Source organism: Protopterus annectens, chromosome 10.part0 (assembly GCF_019279795.1).
Source record: "Protopterus annectens isolate FY-2018-M chromosome 10.part0, PAN1.0, whole genome shotgun sequence".
Taxonomy (NCBI): domain Eukaryota; kingdom Metazoa; phylum Chordata; order Ceratodontiformes; family Protopteridae; genus Protopterus; species Protopterus annectens.
The window spans coordinates 1124743121-1124762091 of NC_056744.1; the positions used below are offsets into that span (position 1 = coordinate 1124743121).

Consider the following 18971-nt stretch of genomic DNA (forward strand, 5'->3'; position numbering starts at 1 on the left):
CCTCCACTTGGCTGGAACAAAGCCAGTACTCGGGCTTTGGTTGAACAGAGTGCCAAATGGTGCTGCAAGTTCATGCCCGAGTTCCTGTAGGCTGCAGCCTGTGATGTGATTGGGTCCCATGGAGGCTGTATTTTATGCCTTTGAGGGGACAGTGATGACCTGTTTCCTAGACATAAGGGGTGGGGGGCAGGTACTGGGGATGTCCTGATTTACTGATGGGGGGAACGGGGGGGTGAAGTTTTCACTGAATCTGTCAGCCAGTAGGTTGGCTATATCTACAGCATTTGTGTATGTGGTGTCCTTGACCACCAGTTCTGAACAGATCTGGGTGCTTCCTTTGAGACTGGACGTATGTGAAAAAGGCCTTATGATTGTCTCTAGTAGATGTGGCCAATTTGGACTCGAAGTTGGCTTTAGAGGATTTCACTAGTGCTCTTATTTGCTTGTTCAGGTTAAGGAGAGATTGCTTCCAATTGGGCATCTGCTCCTTCTTCATGCTGTACAGCAATCTCTTCCTTTTGTTATATAGTTTATTTATTGCCTATGTCCACCAGACAGGGTTACTCTTCTATGTGGAGGATGATTTTGTCCTATCCGGTATTCCTGATACCATGTATCTATATAAATGCTCGTATAGTACTTTGATGTAGATTTGGACATTGGTGCCAGTTCCTGCAGAAGGGGAGTGAGCTGAGAAGCTGTTTATACCATCCCTCAGGTTGTAATCAGCTTTGGATTTTTTTATTTGACCATAGTTAGAGGGGGGGAGTCAGGGGAGATGGTGACTTTGAAAGTGCTCGCTTTATGATCAGATCTTACCAGGGAGGATGATACTGTAGGGATGATGCAGTAACTCATGTTGGTTAATACCAAGTCCATGATATTATCACCTTTTGTGGGGGTATCAACTAGCTGTTCCAAGGCATTTGCATTGATAAAATTGAGGAATCTTTTGGCATCATGTTACACAATCTGAATGGCACTTAGGGGTGCTTAACAAAAACCTTAGTTGAGGACACCATAAGCATTGTTAAGATCAGGTCTCATGCTAGGAGCTAACAGCAGGTAGTGCTGGCTGGTGAACAATAGCAGTAGAAAGTAAACAGCTTTTAAAAGCTGTCAGAACTTCACTTTGCTACACTTGTATACAGAAAATGTGGCAGTAAGTAGTAGTCAACAGCTTTAGAAAGCTATTTACCTTCTTCCAGAAGATGTTTTCTTTCTGCCTGCTGTACCTGATTATGCAGAACATTTCTGATTTTGCCTCATATTTTTTTCCTTATCTGTTATAAAACTTTTGATAAAATACTAAGGACTGTAGCCAGTTAATACCTGCCATTATAGTTTCATACTTATTGTTCAATGCACAATGATGTAAACCTTGCTGTTCTATGTTCTATTCACTTTTTAAATGAATTAGGGCAATATTTAAAACTGTTCCTGATTCTGATCCTTTATTCCTCCATTATTTTTGGATTTGTCCAAAATTCCTAAGCAAAGAAGTTGAAAGGCTTGTTGCAGGCTGTTTAACAATGCTTCCAATGTGCTGTACTAAATTAAAACCAGTAAAGCATTTAGCTCCCCTACATTTTCTCTTTTTCTTTTACTGGTAATACATTGAACAAATAAAGCTCTGAGCACATGTAGTACTAAGGATTATGATTGAGTCTCCAGTCATAACCTTCTGTTATGATGCCAAGATTCATAATTTGTGCTTCACTGCTGAGGTGAATTTCTGGGAATCCATGTGTCAAACACATAAGTTGGTTATCATTGAAGACCCAAACATAATCCTCTATCTACCCATCCATAAGCCCCCTTTCCCATTTTTGCACATGGGGTAGGGGTGTCACTTCACTAGTGACAATCATCTAGAACCAAGGTCTACACCACCAGGTGAATAGTCCTCTGTGTTATGAACAATATACACCAGATTGTTAAACAGAAACAGTCATACTCTGGTAACTGTTGTAGGACCATTTTTATCTTAGAGGTTTGCTGAATATTGACCTCATCCAGAGCACTTACTGTTATGTTGGTCCAAGAAGGTGTAAAACAATGATACAGAAAATGTCATTTATCTTACAACTCCTTCCAAAGTAGATTATCATATCTCCTTTCTTAGTTGCTAGGAGTTTAAGAAAATGCTGCTAGCCCATTTAAGTCATACTATTTGAAGCGCCCCAATTCTTTCATTTTGTGAAATAAGTAGGAACACCAGACGTAAGAATGTAGTTTTTTTTAGTTTTAGGTGATATTCATATTGCTGTCTATTAGGCTTCTACTTTTGTCTTTTCCTGGTTAGGGGTCGCCACAGCGGATCACCTGTCTGCTCATGATTGGCAGTGGAGTTTTACAGTGTCGAGTTGCCAGCCCGGTGCCCAACCTTCCACAGAAGGCACACACATGCATGCACTCACATCTAGTGCCAATTTAGAGTGTCCAATTCACCTACAGCATGTCTTTGGGAGGAAACCGGAGGGGGGGGGGCAAGAGAGATGCTAGTATTGTTAAACAATCTCCCAGCCCATGTTCCGAGACAGGTGGTAGCCTGCCAATAGAAGCAGTAAACATCTGTGCTAGTGTGTTAACTCCTCACGAGACTCGAAACTGAGGCAGTAGATAACAAAAATCCGCCCTATCAGTGGAGGAAGGCACGTATCCCTAGAGCATACTTCAAAAAGAAAATACCTAAATGTCTTCAAGGCTTTTAAGATTAGTGGAGTTGCACCTACCGGAATGGGTCTGTATTTGGAGTAGGGTGCACATTAAGCTGCCTATAGGATGTGCAAGTAGCAGTAAACAGCAAAATACACTTCACCCTATATGATAGCAAACTGCATTAGTTAAGAACAAGAGTGTACAATCTAGTATTATACCATGACCCTCCATTAAATGTGCACGCTGATTGGCCAGCGTGCCCGTTGTAAATCGGGTTATACTAATGGAAAAGGTCCGTCGCCGCCTTTTTCCATTAGTATAAGTCTCTTTTAAAACACTGTCTCACTATGTTAAAAGAGTTTAACATAGCGGCACAGGTTTAAAAAAAGCAACGGAGATCTCCGTTGCTTATTTTAAAGCTGTCTCGCTATGTTAAACCCATTTAACATAGCGATACAGGTTTAAAAAAAAAGCGGAGAAAGCAAGATCTCCGTTGCTTTTTAGTGTTGCTATGTTAAATGAGTTTAACATAGCGAGACAGTTTTAAAATAAGCAACGGACATCTCCGTTGCTTATTTTAAAACTGTCTTTCTATGTTAAACTCATTTAATATAGCGAAACACTAAAAAAAAGCAACGGAGATCTTGCTTTCTTTAACATAGCGACACAGGTTTAAAAAAAGCAACGGAGATGTCTGTTGCTTATTTTAAAGCTGTCTCACTATGTTAAACCCATTTAACATAGCAAAACAGTAAAAAGCAACGAAGATCTTGCTTTCTCCGTTGCTTTTGGCCACAGCTCTGATGTACTGCGTAGGCATGCGCAGTACATCAGAACTGCCGCGGATACCAGACAGCTGCGGAAGGGTAGCAAAGAGGCATTATACAATGCCATTATTTAAGAAAAGGAATTATTTATTTTCTTAAATAATGTCATAGTATAATAGCAATAACCCACTTCTGGGTGTGGGTAATGCGGGATTTACCAACGGTTGTCTTTCTTTGGTCCCTCGGGCGAAACCACGCCAACCGTGGGTAAATCCTGCATTACCCACACCCAGGCATGGGTTATTGCTATAATACCTTAAATTGGTTAATATGATAGCAGAAAACTAGGATATCTCTATTGTGAGAGAGTAAGAAACCGATCTCTGTCTAGGTCATTTGGAGTTTTGGAATAACAAAAAATACCGTGAAACCAGAGAAGAATATTAAATGCTGACAATAACAGCTCTCTTTAAAGTCATTCCAGCCCTATAGCACCTTTTTTGTATACTTCAGTTAACACCTATAGCTCATAATGACATCCAGATCTTTCTTTGCTCTGACTTTTTACCAGCTTTTTACCAGCCTTACTAGCTTATAATAGGCAGAATTAGAAAGGGCAAGGATTTATTAATAAAATGACACCAAGATTGTTAATCTAGGATGTTCTGCAGTAGAAAAACATTAATTATCTTATGTTTTTAAGCTGATTTTTCAGAAAATGCTCTGGAATGCAAGGATGTGTGCAGACTGTAAGAGGTGCAAACATTCCATACCAAAAAAAGTTAATGATTTTTTTTTTTTTTTGTAATTGGGCAGTTTTTTTTTTCTGTACCCATACTGTTGGGGGGTGCAGTCCCTTATCTCAAACTAATTATGTATACTAACTCTGAGATCAACATACCACAGAGAATAGAAGAGAACAGTCCAGGACACAGAGATCTCAAACTTTGCATATGAAAGTCCTCATTTTCATACATTCGGTCACATAATTTGGTTTTCTCTAGAATCCTAGTCAGATTTCCTCTGGTCAGTAGAAATGCTAATTCAGGTCTCCCTTGAGTAAATGAGGTAGATGGTGTTAATTGCATTTATTTGATCAGCAAATGCAAATAAATTATATAATCTGTTAAATACTTCCTCTCATAGCTGCATGTATTGCTGCTGGAAGATCACGATGTTGTAACCCTACCTTTAAATAAACTATCTTGTGCGTGTGATGGAGGCACATATAGCATAAACTAAAAAGGAACTATCAAAAAATTAAATTAGTAAATTGACTCATAACTACTGCAGGCTTCCCCTCACATTTACATATAATAAATATAATGTTTCTTGATGATATAAAGTAGGGCAATAAATGCATTAATAAAAATGATTTTAGCTGGGACATTTACATTGCATGTGACTATTTAGCATGACAACTAAATACATCATGTCATGGCTGCTGACTATGATGTGTTTTACAGTTTTGCATCTATATGACACTGATACTGCCCTGCTTGTAAACAACAACAGTAGTGTGTGTGTGTGTGTGTGTGTGTGTGTGTGTGTGTGTGTGTGTGTGTGTGTGTGTGTGTGTGTTTGTTTGTTTGTGCAAGCGTGTGCACATGACTCGGGCTGTCAGAAACAGTTAGACTGTTTTTTTGTTTTTTGTTTTTTTGTTTTTTACTTTTTTCCAAAAAAATAGTGCTTTCCTCTTTTGCATATGCTATAGTAATTTTTATCTATTGCTTGGCTATGGCAGCATTTTAAGCAGAAAAAGTCACTCCAATATATTATTGTTTATTGTCAGATAAGAGTATACTTCCAGTGTTAATGACCCCTGCACAAGCACTCTGCGCCTTATTAAGCACCAGGATTTGATAGTATAAGACAGGGATTCATGCTTCATTCTCTTATTCTTTACAAGTTCATTGGCAACAGCTGTCTCACTTATGGAGTTAGAGGAGATTTGCAATGTGAGTTTGCTGGACCTTTGTATTTTGGCCTAGCTATATGAAGTGCATTAGCTCTGTTCCCGTAACATTTTTACACGTAGTTTTACTCCTCTGTGCTTTTGTTTCTCATATTCACTTAAATAAATGGGCATAGCTACAGGGAGGCAGTTAACATTGTTTTTCTTTCTTTCCTTCCCCATGCTCACTCACTGTTTTATGTACTGTCTGTTTTGTGTGTTCTCACCAAGGCTACTCCTAGATCACTGTGATACTTGCCTGCCTTCCCCACCTCTATCTACATATATAATATGGGTACACTTCACCCCTCCATTCCCCTTCTTGGACATATACATACTGGTTTCTCCAAAAACATGCTGAACACACTCTTACTTGTTTCTTGTCTCATGCATGCTGCAGCCTTGCCATTTAATCTTCGATCCACAAGGCATACCAGTCATATCATTGTATTGTAAATACAACCCTAATGCTGGCAACAACTTCAAAGACTCTCGTTTCTCACCCTCCATACATCATGTGAATTGGTAACATTGTACGCTGTCAGTGTATCACACTATCAAAGAGCATGGGTCATTCAGGGCAGGATCAGTAGTCTGTAATGATAGCTGCACTACCTCATCTGACTCCATTTTGGCACACAAGGTTCCCTGTCAGAGCCACAATGCTGTTCCCATCTCATTATCTGTATGATAATGTCAGAGTGTGGATCACTGTATCCTTAAGGGTATCACTACCACTCAAGAGTCAGGCTCTGTCATACTGTCCTAGGGCTTTTAGAACCTAAACCATGAGCTAATTGTCTGTAGTATGTCTGAAGGGTGAAAAGTGCATTCTCAAAAAAAAATCCCAAGCACATCTCTTTATTTTGTCTCATTGTCTAATCTGTAGACATGCAAAATGATAATAATTTAAGTGCATGCAATGATGTCAGTCTGGCATAGTAACATAATTTCCTCATTTTTTTCAGAAACTTCTTGACTTTCATAAAGTGTGGAGTTTATTGATGACGTAAACTGCTGGTGCAGCTATCTATTGCATTTTGCATTTTTTCCTCACACCGTCAATGAAACATTTTAAGATAGCCAGTAACATGCAGTTCTTTGCTGATCAGAATACATATAAATTAGATTAAAACTGCTTTCATGAAACAGAAGGCCTTTGCAAGGCATTCAGTAGAAATTGCTTTTTGAATAAATTCTACTATGTGCCCACATCAGTGCCTGTGATATACATTCAAATTTATTATTATGCTGGAATGATTTCAGAGGTAAACACATAGCTCAGTATTTGGGATCACAGCAGAAAAACAAAAGGCTGAAGAGATGAGCTTCTAAATCAGAAGGAGGATACAGTTAATAAAAGTTACCAATTACAAAATTATTTGCATAGCTAGATAAATAAGCAGATGTATATAGATGGTCAGACCAAGGGGTATCAGAAAAATGTCTGCTAAGGCTGAAAAGTGCATGTTGAAAATCTTTACAGATGAAAGCAATCTTGTGTTAATCCATGAAATTTAAAGTTACAGTGTTGTGGAGGTAGATAACTATACACTTCTTCCATTTATTTCAGTCTCACTTCCTTTTTTCCTTCAACAGGCCAATATAATGTACATTATCTTGGTGAAGCCATTAATTTATATCAAAAGTGTTTTCATCTGTTTGCAATTATCCAGAGGAAAATTATGATTAGAATCTGCTGACGTCATTCTCGGTTTCAGAGAAACACATGGCCCTAATAGCTTAGGGCAAAGGCAGCAGTGTCATAAACACCGTGAAGTTGTATACTGTGTTCTCAAATGACTACTAAAAATGCATTATGGAACACATACACAGCAGCAATGAAAGCAATGCAAACTGCATTTTATATTCCCAGTGATCAATAACGTAATTAAGAGTAGAGTCGGTGGCACCTCAGGCCACTGTAGCTAAGAATCTGAAATCAATAGTTGTAACATATTTTTATGCAATATTCTTTAAATGGCTGCCTGATCTAGTGGCACTTCACTGCGCAACACTAAAATATTAATCCCAGACGCAGTTCAAATTTACACAGACTATTTTTTGTAAAGAAAACATATAAGCTGATTTGAAACTGAAATGGTCTGATTTACAGTGCTTAACAGTAGAGATAACTTTTAATTTACCCATTATAATCCAGTGTTACTGCAGTGAAGGATTAGTTTGTGGGATTGTATGTTTTCATTGCGACTGCACTCTTGATATAAAGTTGTGAAAAAAAGGAAATGAGCAGCAGGTTTTTGGAAAGAGATAGAGAACTGAGGCATTTATTACCTGAGAAAACCTAATTTTATAAGAAAAGACAATACTCAGTGCAGAGTTCCATGGCAGACACAGAGTCAAAGGCATGGTAGAGGAAAAATATAGATACATACAGAGGTCTAGGGGAAGTGTGTCATTCAAGAAATTGTGAAGAGGAAGATGTATCTGGTTGGCAATTGTTTAACCTCACTACAGGAAGAAATAGCCAACAGGAATGCAGAGAGCACAACAGTGTGTGTGTGTGTGTGTGTGTGTGTGTGTGTGTGTGTGTGTGTGTGTGTGTGTGTGTGTGTGTGTGTACATGTGTGCTTGCATGTGCGTGTATGTTTGCATGTATGTTGGCAAGTGTGTATTCACATATGTGTGTGTGTGTGTGTGTGTGGGTGTGTGTGTGTATTCATGCATGTGCACATGCGCATATATGCATGTGTGTGTGAGTGCAAGTTTGTGCATGTGGGCAAGTGTGTCTGCACATGTGCATGTCTGTGTAAGTGAATGCATGTATGTGTGCAAGGATGTACGCATGTGTGAGTTTGTGTATATGTGCGTGTGTGTGCGTCTGTGTGTGTGTGTGTGTGTGTGTGTGTGTGTGTGAGTGTGTGTGTGTGTGTGTGTGTGTGTGTGTGTGTGTGTGTGTGTGTGTGTCTCTCTCTCTCTCGCTCTCTCTCTCTCTGTAGGGTAGTGCAAAGTAAGATGGATTGGGATTGCAAACTTATGGGCTCCCCTGCTGGAGACTAAAAGAAAGGAGAAGAGGCATGCTTGGGACGGAGCTCTATTAGGGAAATAGCAAAGATAGGCTTTTAGAAACAGCAATGAGATAGAGTTATAAAACCAAAACATGGGAAAGAATCTTAAAATACTGGAGAAAATGTGTCATTCTCACAGTCAGCAAAGAATAGTTTGGTGAGAGAATGACAGAAGACATGAAAGGAAGAAGAAGGAAAGGAAGGAGGGTCATGGGTGAGGATGCAGAGCATGAAGGGATTTGATCTGCTAATAGAAAAGGACAGGAAGTAAACCTCAAGCAGGTAACTGTGACTGAAAATGCAGTAAAAGCCACTGAAGAAAAAGAAAGGGAAGGAAACAGAAGTTCTGAGATTTTGATATCAGTGATCACTGAAGGCAAGTCAGCTTTGTATAAAGTGCATGCCATGGCTTGTACCAAGGCTACAAAGTCTCCTCAAGCAGAGCGAAAAACATATGTACTAAAACACACTGAATATTCTTACACTCCTCAAAAAACACAAACACGCACGCGTGTGCGCGCGCACACACACACACACACACACACACACACACACACACACACACACACAGGTGTAACCAGGGTGGGGCAAATGGAATAGCTGCCCTGGGTACAAGATGCTATGGGGCAATATCAGCAAATGCCAGTGGTGCAGAAGTGCAGTACAGCATTCTGAAATGAATACCGAGTTTTAGTTTACAGTTGAAGCACTGAAACTCTTAGTCTGTGGTAATTTAACAGTAGCAAGCTGCTTGTTACATTTGTAGTAAGCAGTATGATACAGTTTCAGAATAGAAGATTAGATTTATTTCATCCCCAACATTGAGGAAACCCTACTTTTCATGAGTTCTGGGGGAACTGCACAGGGCAGCAGATAACCAGCCAGGGTTTTACACACACCACTTGGATAATTGAAAAAGAAATCCATCTTCATATGTTGCTCTAGTAGGCAAACTAATTTTACTATCTTCAATGCTAATGCACTTCAGTGGTAAGTGCAACTCCTACCCTGGCTGTCTGACTCTAAATGCTGATTTTTGTCGACATCCCAGACTGGTTACTTCCATGATCCACATATCTAGGCATTAATGTATGGTCAGAAACCAGATAATCACATGACCAGCTCCATGTCCAGTGCTGCATCAGTGAGCTATAGCATAGGTACAAAAATGTTTGGGTTGCTGTTTTATGAAATATGACATCCAATCAGAAGTGCAGCACATAACAAAAATAAGCTTAAAGTCAGAGTCTGACTAAAAAAGTACAAATTCCAAAACTTGCTCTTGCCTTTTGAAAGTCTTTTTGCTGTACAGACATCCCTGTTACTTATGTGTAATCATTCCAAGATCACTGTATGTCAGAGTAGGGAAAATATTGCATGGTAGTACAATCTCAGTATTTTTTTACTTTATTTTTGGGTCGCTTCTTCCTGATGACTATCAGTCTTCATTGTGATCTATAAGTCACTTAATTCCTCACTGCATGAGAGAGCTGTTACCATCTTATTCATTCCCTATGAAGTGAGAGCTCAATCACAGAGGTCACCACTTGGGCAGCTAACAGGGCTTTTCTGCTTATAGCCGTAACCCTACCCCCTGGAGTCGGATGCGAGAAGCCCCATCACTGTGATGTACCCTCTCCTAGTCTGGCCATGCATCAATCCACACAGCATTACCAGCTGGATAGAGCCACCCTCATGTTCCCTGCCCTGAGCATGCTTTAGTGCCTTGCATGTCTTTCCTTGCTTGATGGTGAAAATGGGACCACCATTCTCTCTACCCAATATTAGAAAGCTGACTTTGGTTGTGTATTCCCACAGTATGTTGCCCAGGTCTTTGAGCACCTAAGCAGTTCATTATACTCAGGTCATGTGGATCACAGTCAGGGCTTTATTTCTTTGTATCACAGGGCCCAGACTACCATAATCTTGGAATTAGTATATACTTGTCCTGTTCTCAATTTAGTTCTCCATGTTCAGAGGATTCAAATTATGGCCCTGATACTTTCAGCTGGCACCTGTGAAAATATATGTATTAAAAATAAAGCGATTCAAGTGTATCACTGGCTCCCAGTGAAGTTTGGAATAAGTAGAAACAGTGACCTTGCTGTAGATCCTGCCCCCAGATGGTAGCAGTGATTAGTGGGGTTAAAGTCACATAGCTTCTATAGAATACATATAACTGAGAGAAGTTCATGGCCTAAAGGCTTTAAATTAATTCATTTTCAAATAAACTGTTGCAGAACGTCCTCAAAATGAGCAAAGTTTAATCTAATTAACTTTCAACATACTAGTACATCCCCTTATTATCAAAGGAAGCCTATTGCATAATCAAGGAAGATGTTAAATTATAAATCTGGTGTTTTAAATACCTTTATCACACTGTAAGTCTCTGATCATCTGGGATTCTTTGCCTGGAATTCATACTAAACTTGTACAGTATGGAGCACAGCTGTTCTGTGGGAGCCAGACACACCCAGGCATGTAGATATTTAAAGTACCAGTTAGCACTACGTAGATGTAAATAAAGCAATGGTGTATGCAAATGATTGTATAATGAGGTGCAAATGAAGGAGCACAGAATAGTGAGATGCAAATGTGCACCTTAGAAAGCAGATTTTGATTCCTAGTTATTAGATGCATTAGTCACCCAGTGTGTTGTATATCATAAAAAGAATAAGCCACTAATGGAAACTTTAGGAATTGGAGCAGCAGTAGCAGCATTCTTAAATCAGCACTTTGTGACCATAAGCACCACAAAACTGGTAATGTGATGTGGCACTGCAGCATAGGGCATCAGCAGAAATGGTCCTGGCAACAGATTTCATAACAGCAGCTTACCAAGCAGTAGCTGACAGACTGTTTTTGTATAGCCAGATATAGTATATGGGTGCTGCATGACATTTATCACCTTGGAGCAGGATCAAGAAGACTGTGTGGATCTTCTATACTGGTGGACACTAAGGTATGTGAAAATCTCTTACCACAGTTACCAAAGGGGCATTCAGGAGTCATCAAGGGACTCATTGGGTATATCATTTAGTCTGTCCTGCAGACTATGCAATATATTTCTTGATATGCTACCTCCACATGCATGTAAGCATATTTGTTTCACCTCACACCAGTTGAGAAACATGACCCATGTGTGGCTTCTATGACATTGCCCAACTCCCTAAAGCACTGGATGCTATAGATTGTAGACATGTGATAATAAAGTCCCTGGAAGGGTGCTACAGATTGTAGATGTGATAATAAAGCCCCTGGGAGGGATACCATTCCATCAACTGCCAGTGTGCAACACACATTAATTGCGAACAATTGCATCTACAAAGCACCCCAGCAGTGCCTGAGAGTCCCACATATGATATAGATGTCATTTATATTGTTGTTTCCTTCAAACAGAAATTCAACTGAGCCACCTAGTTGGTACAAACAGACAGTATAAGAAGCACTCATATAACCAAAGACAAGGTGCTCAAATGTCTCACCCTCCGTGTTGTCACTGTGTTTTCGGGTACCAACAAAAGCCCTAGTTGATGAAGCACACAGGGAAACCACACAGTATCACCAAATAGCACCCATATGCAAGCCACAAACATTGAACCTTTTCAGTGTGTGGAAATCACTTCTGCTGCCTGGTCACATCTGGAGGGGGAGCTACACCATTTGTAAAATGTTTGTAACCCACTGCATGCTAAATAGCATAATCACTAGGAAGCAAGCAGATCACCCATCTGTCCATGGGCTATTCAGATTTGGTACAGCTGCCCCCATCACAGCCAGCACTCCAAAGTTATCTGACAATGATAGTGAGACCAAGAGGCAGCATACAGCAGCTACATCCCCTCTCCAGATGATGGCAGGCACTGTACATGGCAGCACAGGCAGCGTAGTGAGTTCTAGTCCAGCTCAGAAACAGTGTGATCTCACACAGAACAAATATAATGCATGCAGTGTCACTTAAACATTATGGTGAGCAGTGCATAGTCAAGTCACCCTGTGCATTGGAAATCTCCATGTACATTACTCTGGGTGTAGGGCCCAGTGGGTCACAGTCATCATTTGCACACATGCCAAGTGACACAATGAGACATGTTGACATCCCAGCCTAGGTGGTGGAGTATGCTATCAGGAATGTACACAGAGGTCATGTGGCAAGAAGCACAATGTGTGATATGCAAAACATTCTGTTGGCAGTGAGACACTGGCACTTCAGGCCTATGACTGAGAGAGGATAGCACTATACTACAATTTGAGGCTACTACATCAACCTATAATGGCAGGAGTCCAGGCCTTTTGTGACAGGGATGTTGTGCTGCTGTGGAAACAGGATTTGTGTGGGTGACATTGAGAAAGTGTCATGACCCTAGAGGCTGATAGTCATCACTACCTACAGTGTATGACAATGGAGTGAGATACCGCTCCACCTGTAGTAGCAGACTGTGATCCACATGATGGCTTTGCAATGAGACCATCATATGTAGGTACCCACCCCGATCAAGCACAACACTGCTGGGCAGTGATAGTGTCATTTACTGTTCTCTACATGGAGGTGGCTATGGCAACAGCCTGTGCCACCATGGCCTCATGCGACCTAGTATGACATCAGTCCTGGACTCCATGGCCTCACTAAGGAGTTGGTAGTTATGGTTGATATCTGCATGGAAACCAGGCACTAAACCACTCACCTCCATGTTAACCTTTGCCAAGATCAACATACCCACCTCCATATGGCCCCTGCCCCCCTCCATGTGTGCTAACCCTGACCCCACCCTTGGTCCTAACCCCAACCTTACATCACAGTGCTAAAAACCCTTTTCCTTTCTGTACCACAACACAAAAAGACAAAAGCACATACATGACACTAAGCAAGCAAACATTAAATCTCTCCCCTTATCTAAATCTTACTCTAAACCTAACAAGCGAACACTTGCACATACACACTAACTGCTATAATGTGACTGTGCACATTTTCATAACAACTACCTTTTCAGTCAAGCATTCTTTTTCCTGCACACATTTACACATCTGCACTATACAAAACTTGATTTCAGCCACAGCTGATTTGTACAAATGTGCATTCTCACATAGTTGTTCAGTCACTGCTTTCTACAACTGTATAAACCTTTCAAGCAAATGAGTTGTAAACTATTTAAAGTGTCAGTTTCTCAGAGCTTGGTAAGGGTATGTCTTAGCTTCCTCTACCACTGGGAGCCTACTTCCTCTACCAGTAGGAGTTTTCATAACAGAGTCACCAATCCAACACTAAGATAGTAGGTCAGTGATGACCCATCAATGCTGTCTCCTCACAGTATAGCCAGGGCCAAAACGTCAATAACACTAGTGCTAGTTGGGAGGCTTAAATCATACAGAACAATGTCCCATGAATATTGTGAAAGGACTTGAAATGGATTACTGAAGAGAAATGGCATGCAGGATAGTTGAGCATACCTCTTAACCTCTTAGTGCAAGAAATCTGGTCAAAGCCTAAAATAATGGGGGGACAAAAGGCCAACAATAAGGTTAGATTTCAAATATTGCTTTTATAAACTTAGAATGTTGTTAGAATAACAGAATTTATGTTACAGCGCATTTTCTAAAAGATATGAAGTCTGAAACTCAACTTTATGTCATTATTTAGTGACTTCAGTCCTCAGTGATTTGCCATAAAAATACAAACTTATAAGGAAAAGACCAAAAGTATGGGGCAAAAATCTGGACATTCTGCAAAATTCTGGATATTTGAGAGTTGTGTAACTGAGGGACTCAAGGGAGTCTGAAACAAGGAAGGGAAGAAGCTGGCCTCATTGTTTATCCAGATTGTGTAAACATTTGAATTTCTTCAATATATGTACTAAGGTTCAAGATTAAGAGATAGTCCATTTAATAGCAATGGGTATATGCTAACATAGGTATTATATATTTCTTGGTATTAAATGATAGTGAAACATATTACATTTCAGTACTCTTGTCTGTGAATTTCGTTAGTGTATATTGATTTATTTCATTGTATTTTTATTTCATTTTCAGAAAGGTATCCAACACTTGGCTTAGCACTGGTTGGTTTACAATGCTTACTGCACTTGAGTTGTGTGACAGAATTAATATCTATGGCATGGTGTCACCAAGTTTTTGCAGGTAAGATTTTATTTTGTACAACTCTGTCATTATACCGTTTTATATGTAAACAACAATATTAGGATCTGCAGGATGAGGAATGGACTGCCCAGTGCCAGAGACAGAGGGCTATCATCCAGAAGATCCATTATTTCCTGTTAGTGCCCACTATGGAGAGTATTAGTGTGCTTAGAAAATGGCCGTTGTGTTTCTGTCTGATATTCAGTTGTATATTCCATTTTTTTGTGCAGGTATCTTGTATGTTTTTGTTTGTTTTGTTAAGAAATAGTCCCTTTTAAATTTTATTATAATTTATTGCTATACCAATGATTAGACCATTCCTTTAAGTTTTTTTTTATGCTATTCATTTGTTAACTGGGTAAACTCACTGCCCACAATTCTCTTTTTTGTGTGTGACCAGGGTATGGTTGGTGGTGACTTACTCGGAGTCCCATATTAGGCAAATGTAAGCTTAAGGAATTACACACTGAACTCCAGAACTATAACATTAAGCTCAGTGCTATAGGTAATTGTGCAAGCCTGGCACCAAACAAGAATTTGACTGGTGTGAATGAATGTGGATGAGGTGGCTTGAATATCCGTAGCAAGGGACTCTACAATTATTTATATAGTCTTCCAGGCAGAATGGTCTTAATACATTCACAAGAGGAATCATTTTAATGGCAATTCTAAGAACTGAAATATATCTATGCAAGCAATCATGCTCTCCCTACATTATTTTTCTGTAAGTTATGAGTGTATCATTATTTCAGTGTGTTTGTATTTATGCAGTGTTCTACTTTTATGTGCTGTATTTTTAAGTGTCATACTTATAAAGTGGAAGTATAGTCACTCCTGTAAGACCGCAATACCACTTTATGCCACCAGTGTTGAATATATCAGCTGGCAGTCTGTGGGGAAAATATTACGAATTTTACCATATGCAAGCTGCTGTTTTTAGCTTAAGTCTCCATTTTTAATTTATTAATTTCCCATTCTTACCTACATTAGTTGACTTTCTGTCTGTAAAGTTGCAGTATGCTTTAAATATCTCTAGAAGGTTATTTCTCACAATTTGGATAACTTTGTTGTCTCTCATCAGGTGATTAACTTAAAGGAGAGTTTTCTGTGTATTTTTATTGCTGTCAAATGTGTTTAATTTATGTTCTAATCCTGATATTTGTTTACATTTTAATGCACGTTTAGTGATATAGTTGAGTTGTTGGTGTGTGTGTGTGTGTGTGTGTGTGTGTGTGTGTGTGTGTGTGTGTGTGTGTGTGTGTGTGTGTGTGTGTGTGTGTGTGTGTGTGTGTGTGTGGGTGATTGTTGCTGTTACATTTGATTTAATGTTACTGTTCAAAAGGTAACTCTCATGTCTTTGAGCCTGACAGCATGGTGTTCTCAAAATTGCCCACCACACTAAAGTACAGTTACTGTATATTTTCTTTCATTTATTTTATAAACTAAATTCTCTGTTGTATTGGCCAAGTCACCCAAAATCAAATTATAATTCATTGATTTTCTTATATTGAGAAGATTATTAATAAAATAAAATAACTAAAAATGCTAAAAAAGAAAAAAAAGACATTGTTTGGAGGAGGTAAATCATCCCTCTACTGTCTGCCCCATATCCCCTTACTTTTATATATTCAATCTCCATTTTTGTACAACTTTATGGAAAATTGCAAACCTTACTGTACCATCAGCAGTAGCAAAGAAATACATATCTATAGCTATACCTGTACCTATATCTGTATCTATGTCTATATCTACAACTGTTCATATCTGGCTCCCCTACCCTATCTTAAGGTGAAATAACTTGAGCATCAGTGGCATGAAGACAAGACAGACAAACTGTATAAAGCCAGACATTTGCCATAGGAAGTCATTGCTGGGACAGTTTTTAATTATACATTGGCAATAATTCACATGTTTTGGGAGTCTTTCCCTTCTTTGAGTTGGTGCACTCATGGAGTTGGTATATGTAAGTTTGGGGGAGGGGGTTTGCCCCCCCCCTGCAAAAAATAAGTAAAAATCAGTTTTTCAGCTTTTTGAATTTCAAGCATTTTCTTGTCCTTTTGGCATGTCAACTTTCAGAAAATCATGTTTTAAAGTAAAGAAATTATGTGTGTGTGTGTGTGTGTGTGTGTGTGTGTGTGTGTGTGTGTGTACTGACTATGGCTGAAACACCCAAACACTGACCTTAACAATATCGATCAGAAGATGTTGACATTACAAACATTGCCATGCTGTTATGCATGCATCAAACAACAACCTCAGCACATACAAAAGTAAAACTCAAAAAGCACCCCTGTACTCCCTGCTAATTATATATTCTTTCTCTGATGTCACACAATGTCAGTGAAAGAGCATATTTCCCAGTCTTGAGAATCGTGCAATCTTTCCAGCCTGTTGACCCTCTTTGTACTTCACCGTGTTTTGTTCAATAAACAGATGTCAACCATAGTTAGAGTTCACAAAATTAAGTAATGATACATGTATATATAAAACTTTTTATTTAATAACACACCTAAAAATCCATTTAATGTACATTTAATTTAAAACACAGTTAGTTAAATAAAGAATCCACCAAGCTGTTCAAATTCCTCAACACACTTCTTTATTATTAAGCGCTTTTCATTCAACTGAATCATTGGACTTCCTCAGATAAAATAAATTTAAAAATTTGTGAATTTAAATACAGCTCTAAAAAGGTCAGGTGACCTACTCATTACATATTTAAAGTGAAAATGTAATTTAATTGGGTACTTGCGTATTATCGCAACCAGATTTTCGTGGTTGAGGTAATACGTTTGTTTGCCTAAAAACAGAAAGTGGGAGTTAGTTAAGGTGGAATTTGATGTTTTCAGTGGGTATGACTTAGTTTGTCCTTACATTTGGTAAGGTAAATCAACAAACATGGAGAAGTGAATCTTGGACTACATACTGTAAAGTTGGTCACACTGCTGTCGTGCCACAGAAAATGAAAGATGGACACCTGGGAAATGTTTGGTTGAACTTCTGCTGTCCTGCAACATGGATTACTTATAAGTGTACAATACTTTTTTCAGAGAATAAGGCACGGAGACCTGCAAATCCTTTTTGGTAAATTGTTGGATTTTTTTGTTGCAAACTGTTGAATAGAACTGAAGTTAAGGAGAATAAGTAAGCGAATATGTATGTGCACACTTTATAAAAGTACTTGTACAACAATGCTGTTCTGTTAAGTGGTAGTCCAATAATCATTTTTTTGGAGGAGTCAACAATAATGGTTTATTTTTTGGATTCAGATGGTGTTATCCTTGTGGATACTACTTACTGTTGTTGGACTGTTTAGTGGATATTTTATGGCAGCATACTTGTGGATTGTTCAGTCACTGGTTTACTGTTTGGAACGTGCCTAACACATAACAGGATTTGGAAATGTAGTATGAGTGACATGATTTTTGGGAACGGCTTCAAACAAATATTCATTTTTCAAATATTACACTGTTATTCCTACCTAAACAAAGTTTTTTTTTAAAAGGTAACATTGCCTGTGTGATTCTGCATACATTTCTGGTTTAAATTACCCACGGGAAAGAAAGCGGTATTATCGCAAAAATCTGGTTGCGATAATACGCAAGTACCTTTAATTGTAATCCATTAAACATATATTAAATTACATATATTATTTAAAACATTTTACAACCAGCCAACACAAGTGTTTTCCATACAAAACTTATTCTTTTTGAACTAAATGTATACTTATATATGAGTGTATAAATATATGAATATATGTGTATATACCTTTGTAAATCTAAAGATATGCAAGACTAGATATTCAGCATTTAAAGCATTTAAAACATTTGAAGCATTTAAAACGTTTGAATCTGCTCAAGAAACAGTATATACTCATTCCTCTCACCACTTGTTATTCGCATCTTTATAAAAAATAATAATAAATAATGATGAAAAATATGTAAGAAGTAAGAAGAACTAGAATGCTTACATATATAGGTGACCTAAAACACTCTACAAAAGGGCCTTACCGAAACAGATGCTTGGTGCCAGAGCCATGGGCTCAAGCTCAATGCCAAGAAATGTATTGTTATCCCCTTTGGGCAAAAACATGTATCCATGAATTACCATATAGGTGGCAGTACACTAAACACAGAAAGTGTGATAAGGGACTTAGGGACACAGGTGGACAGTGGTCTCACCTTCGATAACCATATCGCCACAACAGTCAGGAAATCCTTCTATGTGGCACACCTCATCACGAAGGGCTTTTCATCCAGAAAAAAGGAGGTCATTGTCCCACTGTACTCATCCCTCATTAGACCCATTATAGAATACAACGCCCCATTTGGTATGTACCTCTCAAGACATCTGCAACAACTGGAAAGGCCTCAGAAATACCTCACTAAAAGAATCACAGGCCTAAAGCAGATGCCCTATGCTGAC

General features: G+C 38.8%; 1 protein-coding gene across 1 annotated transcript in view; it reads left to right on the top strand.

Moving 5' to 3' along the window:
- Positions 1-18971, top strand: part of ST6GALNAC5 (ST6 N-acetylgalactosaminide alpha-2,6-sialyltransferase 5) — a 980118-nt gene that overhangs the window by 807435 nt on the left and 153712 nt on the right. The window contains exon 4 of the mRNA XM_044085852.1: positions 14439-14546. Coding sequence (XP_043941787.1) covers positions 14439-14546 — 108 coding nt within the window. The remainder of the gene's footprint in view (positions 1-14438; positions 14547-18971) is intronic.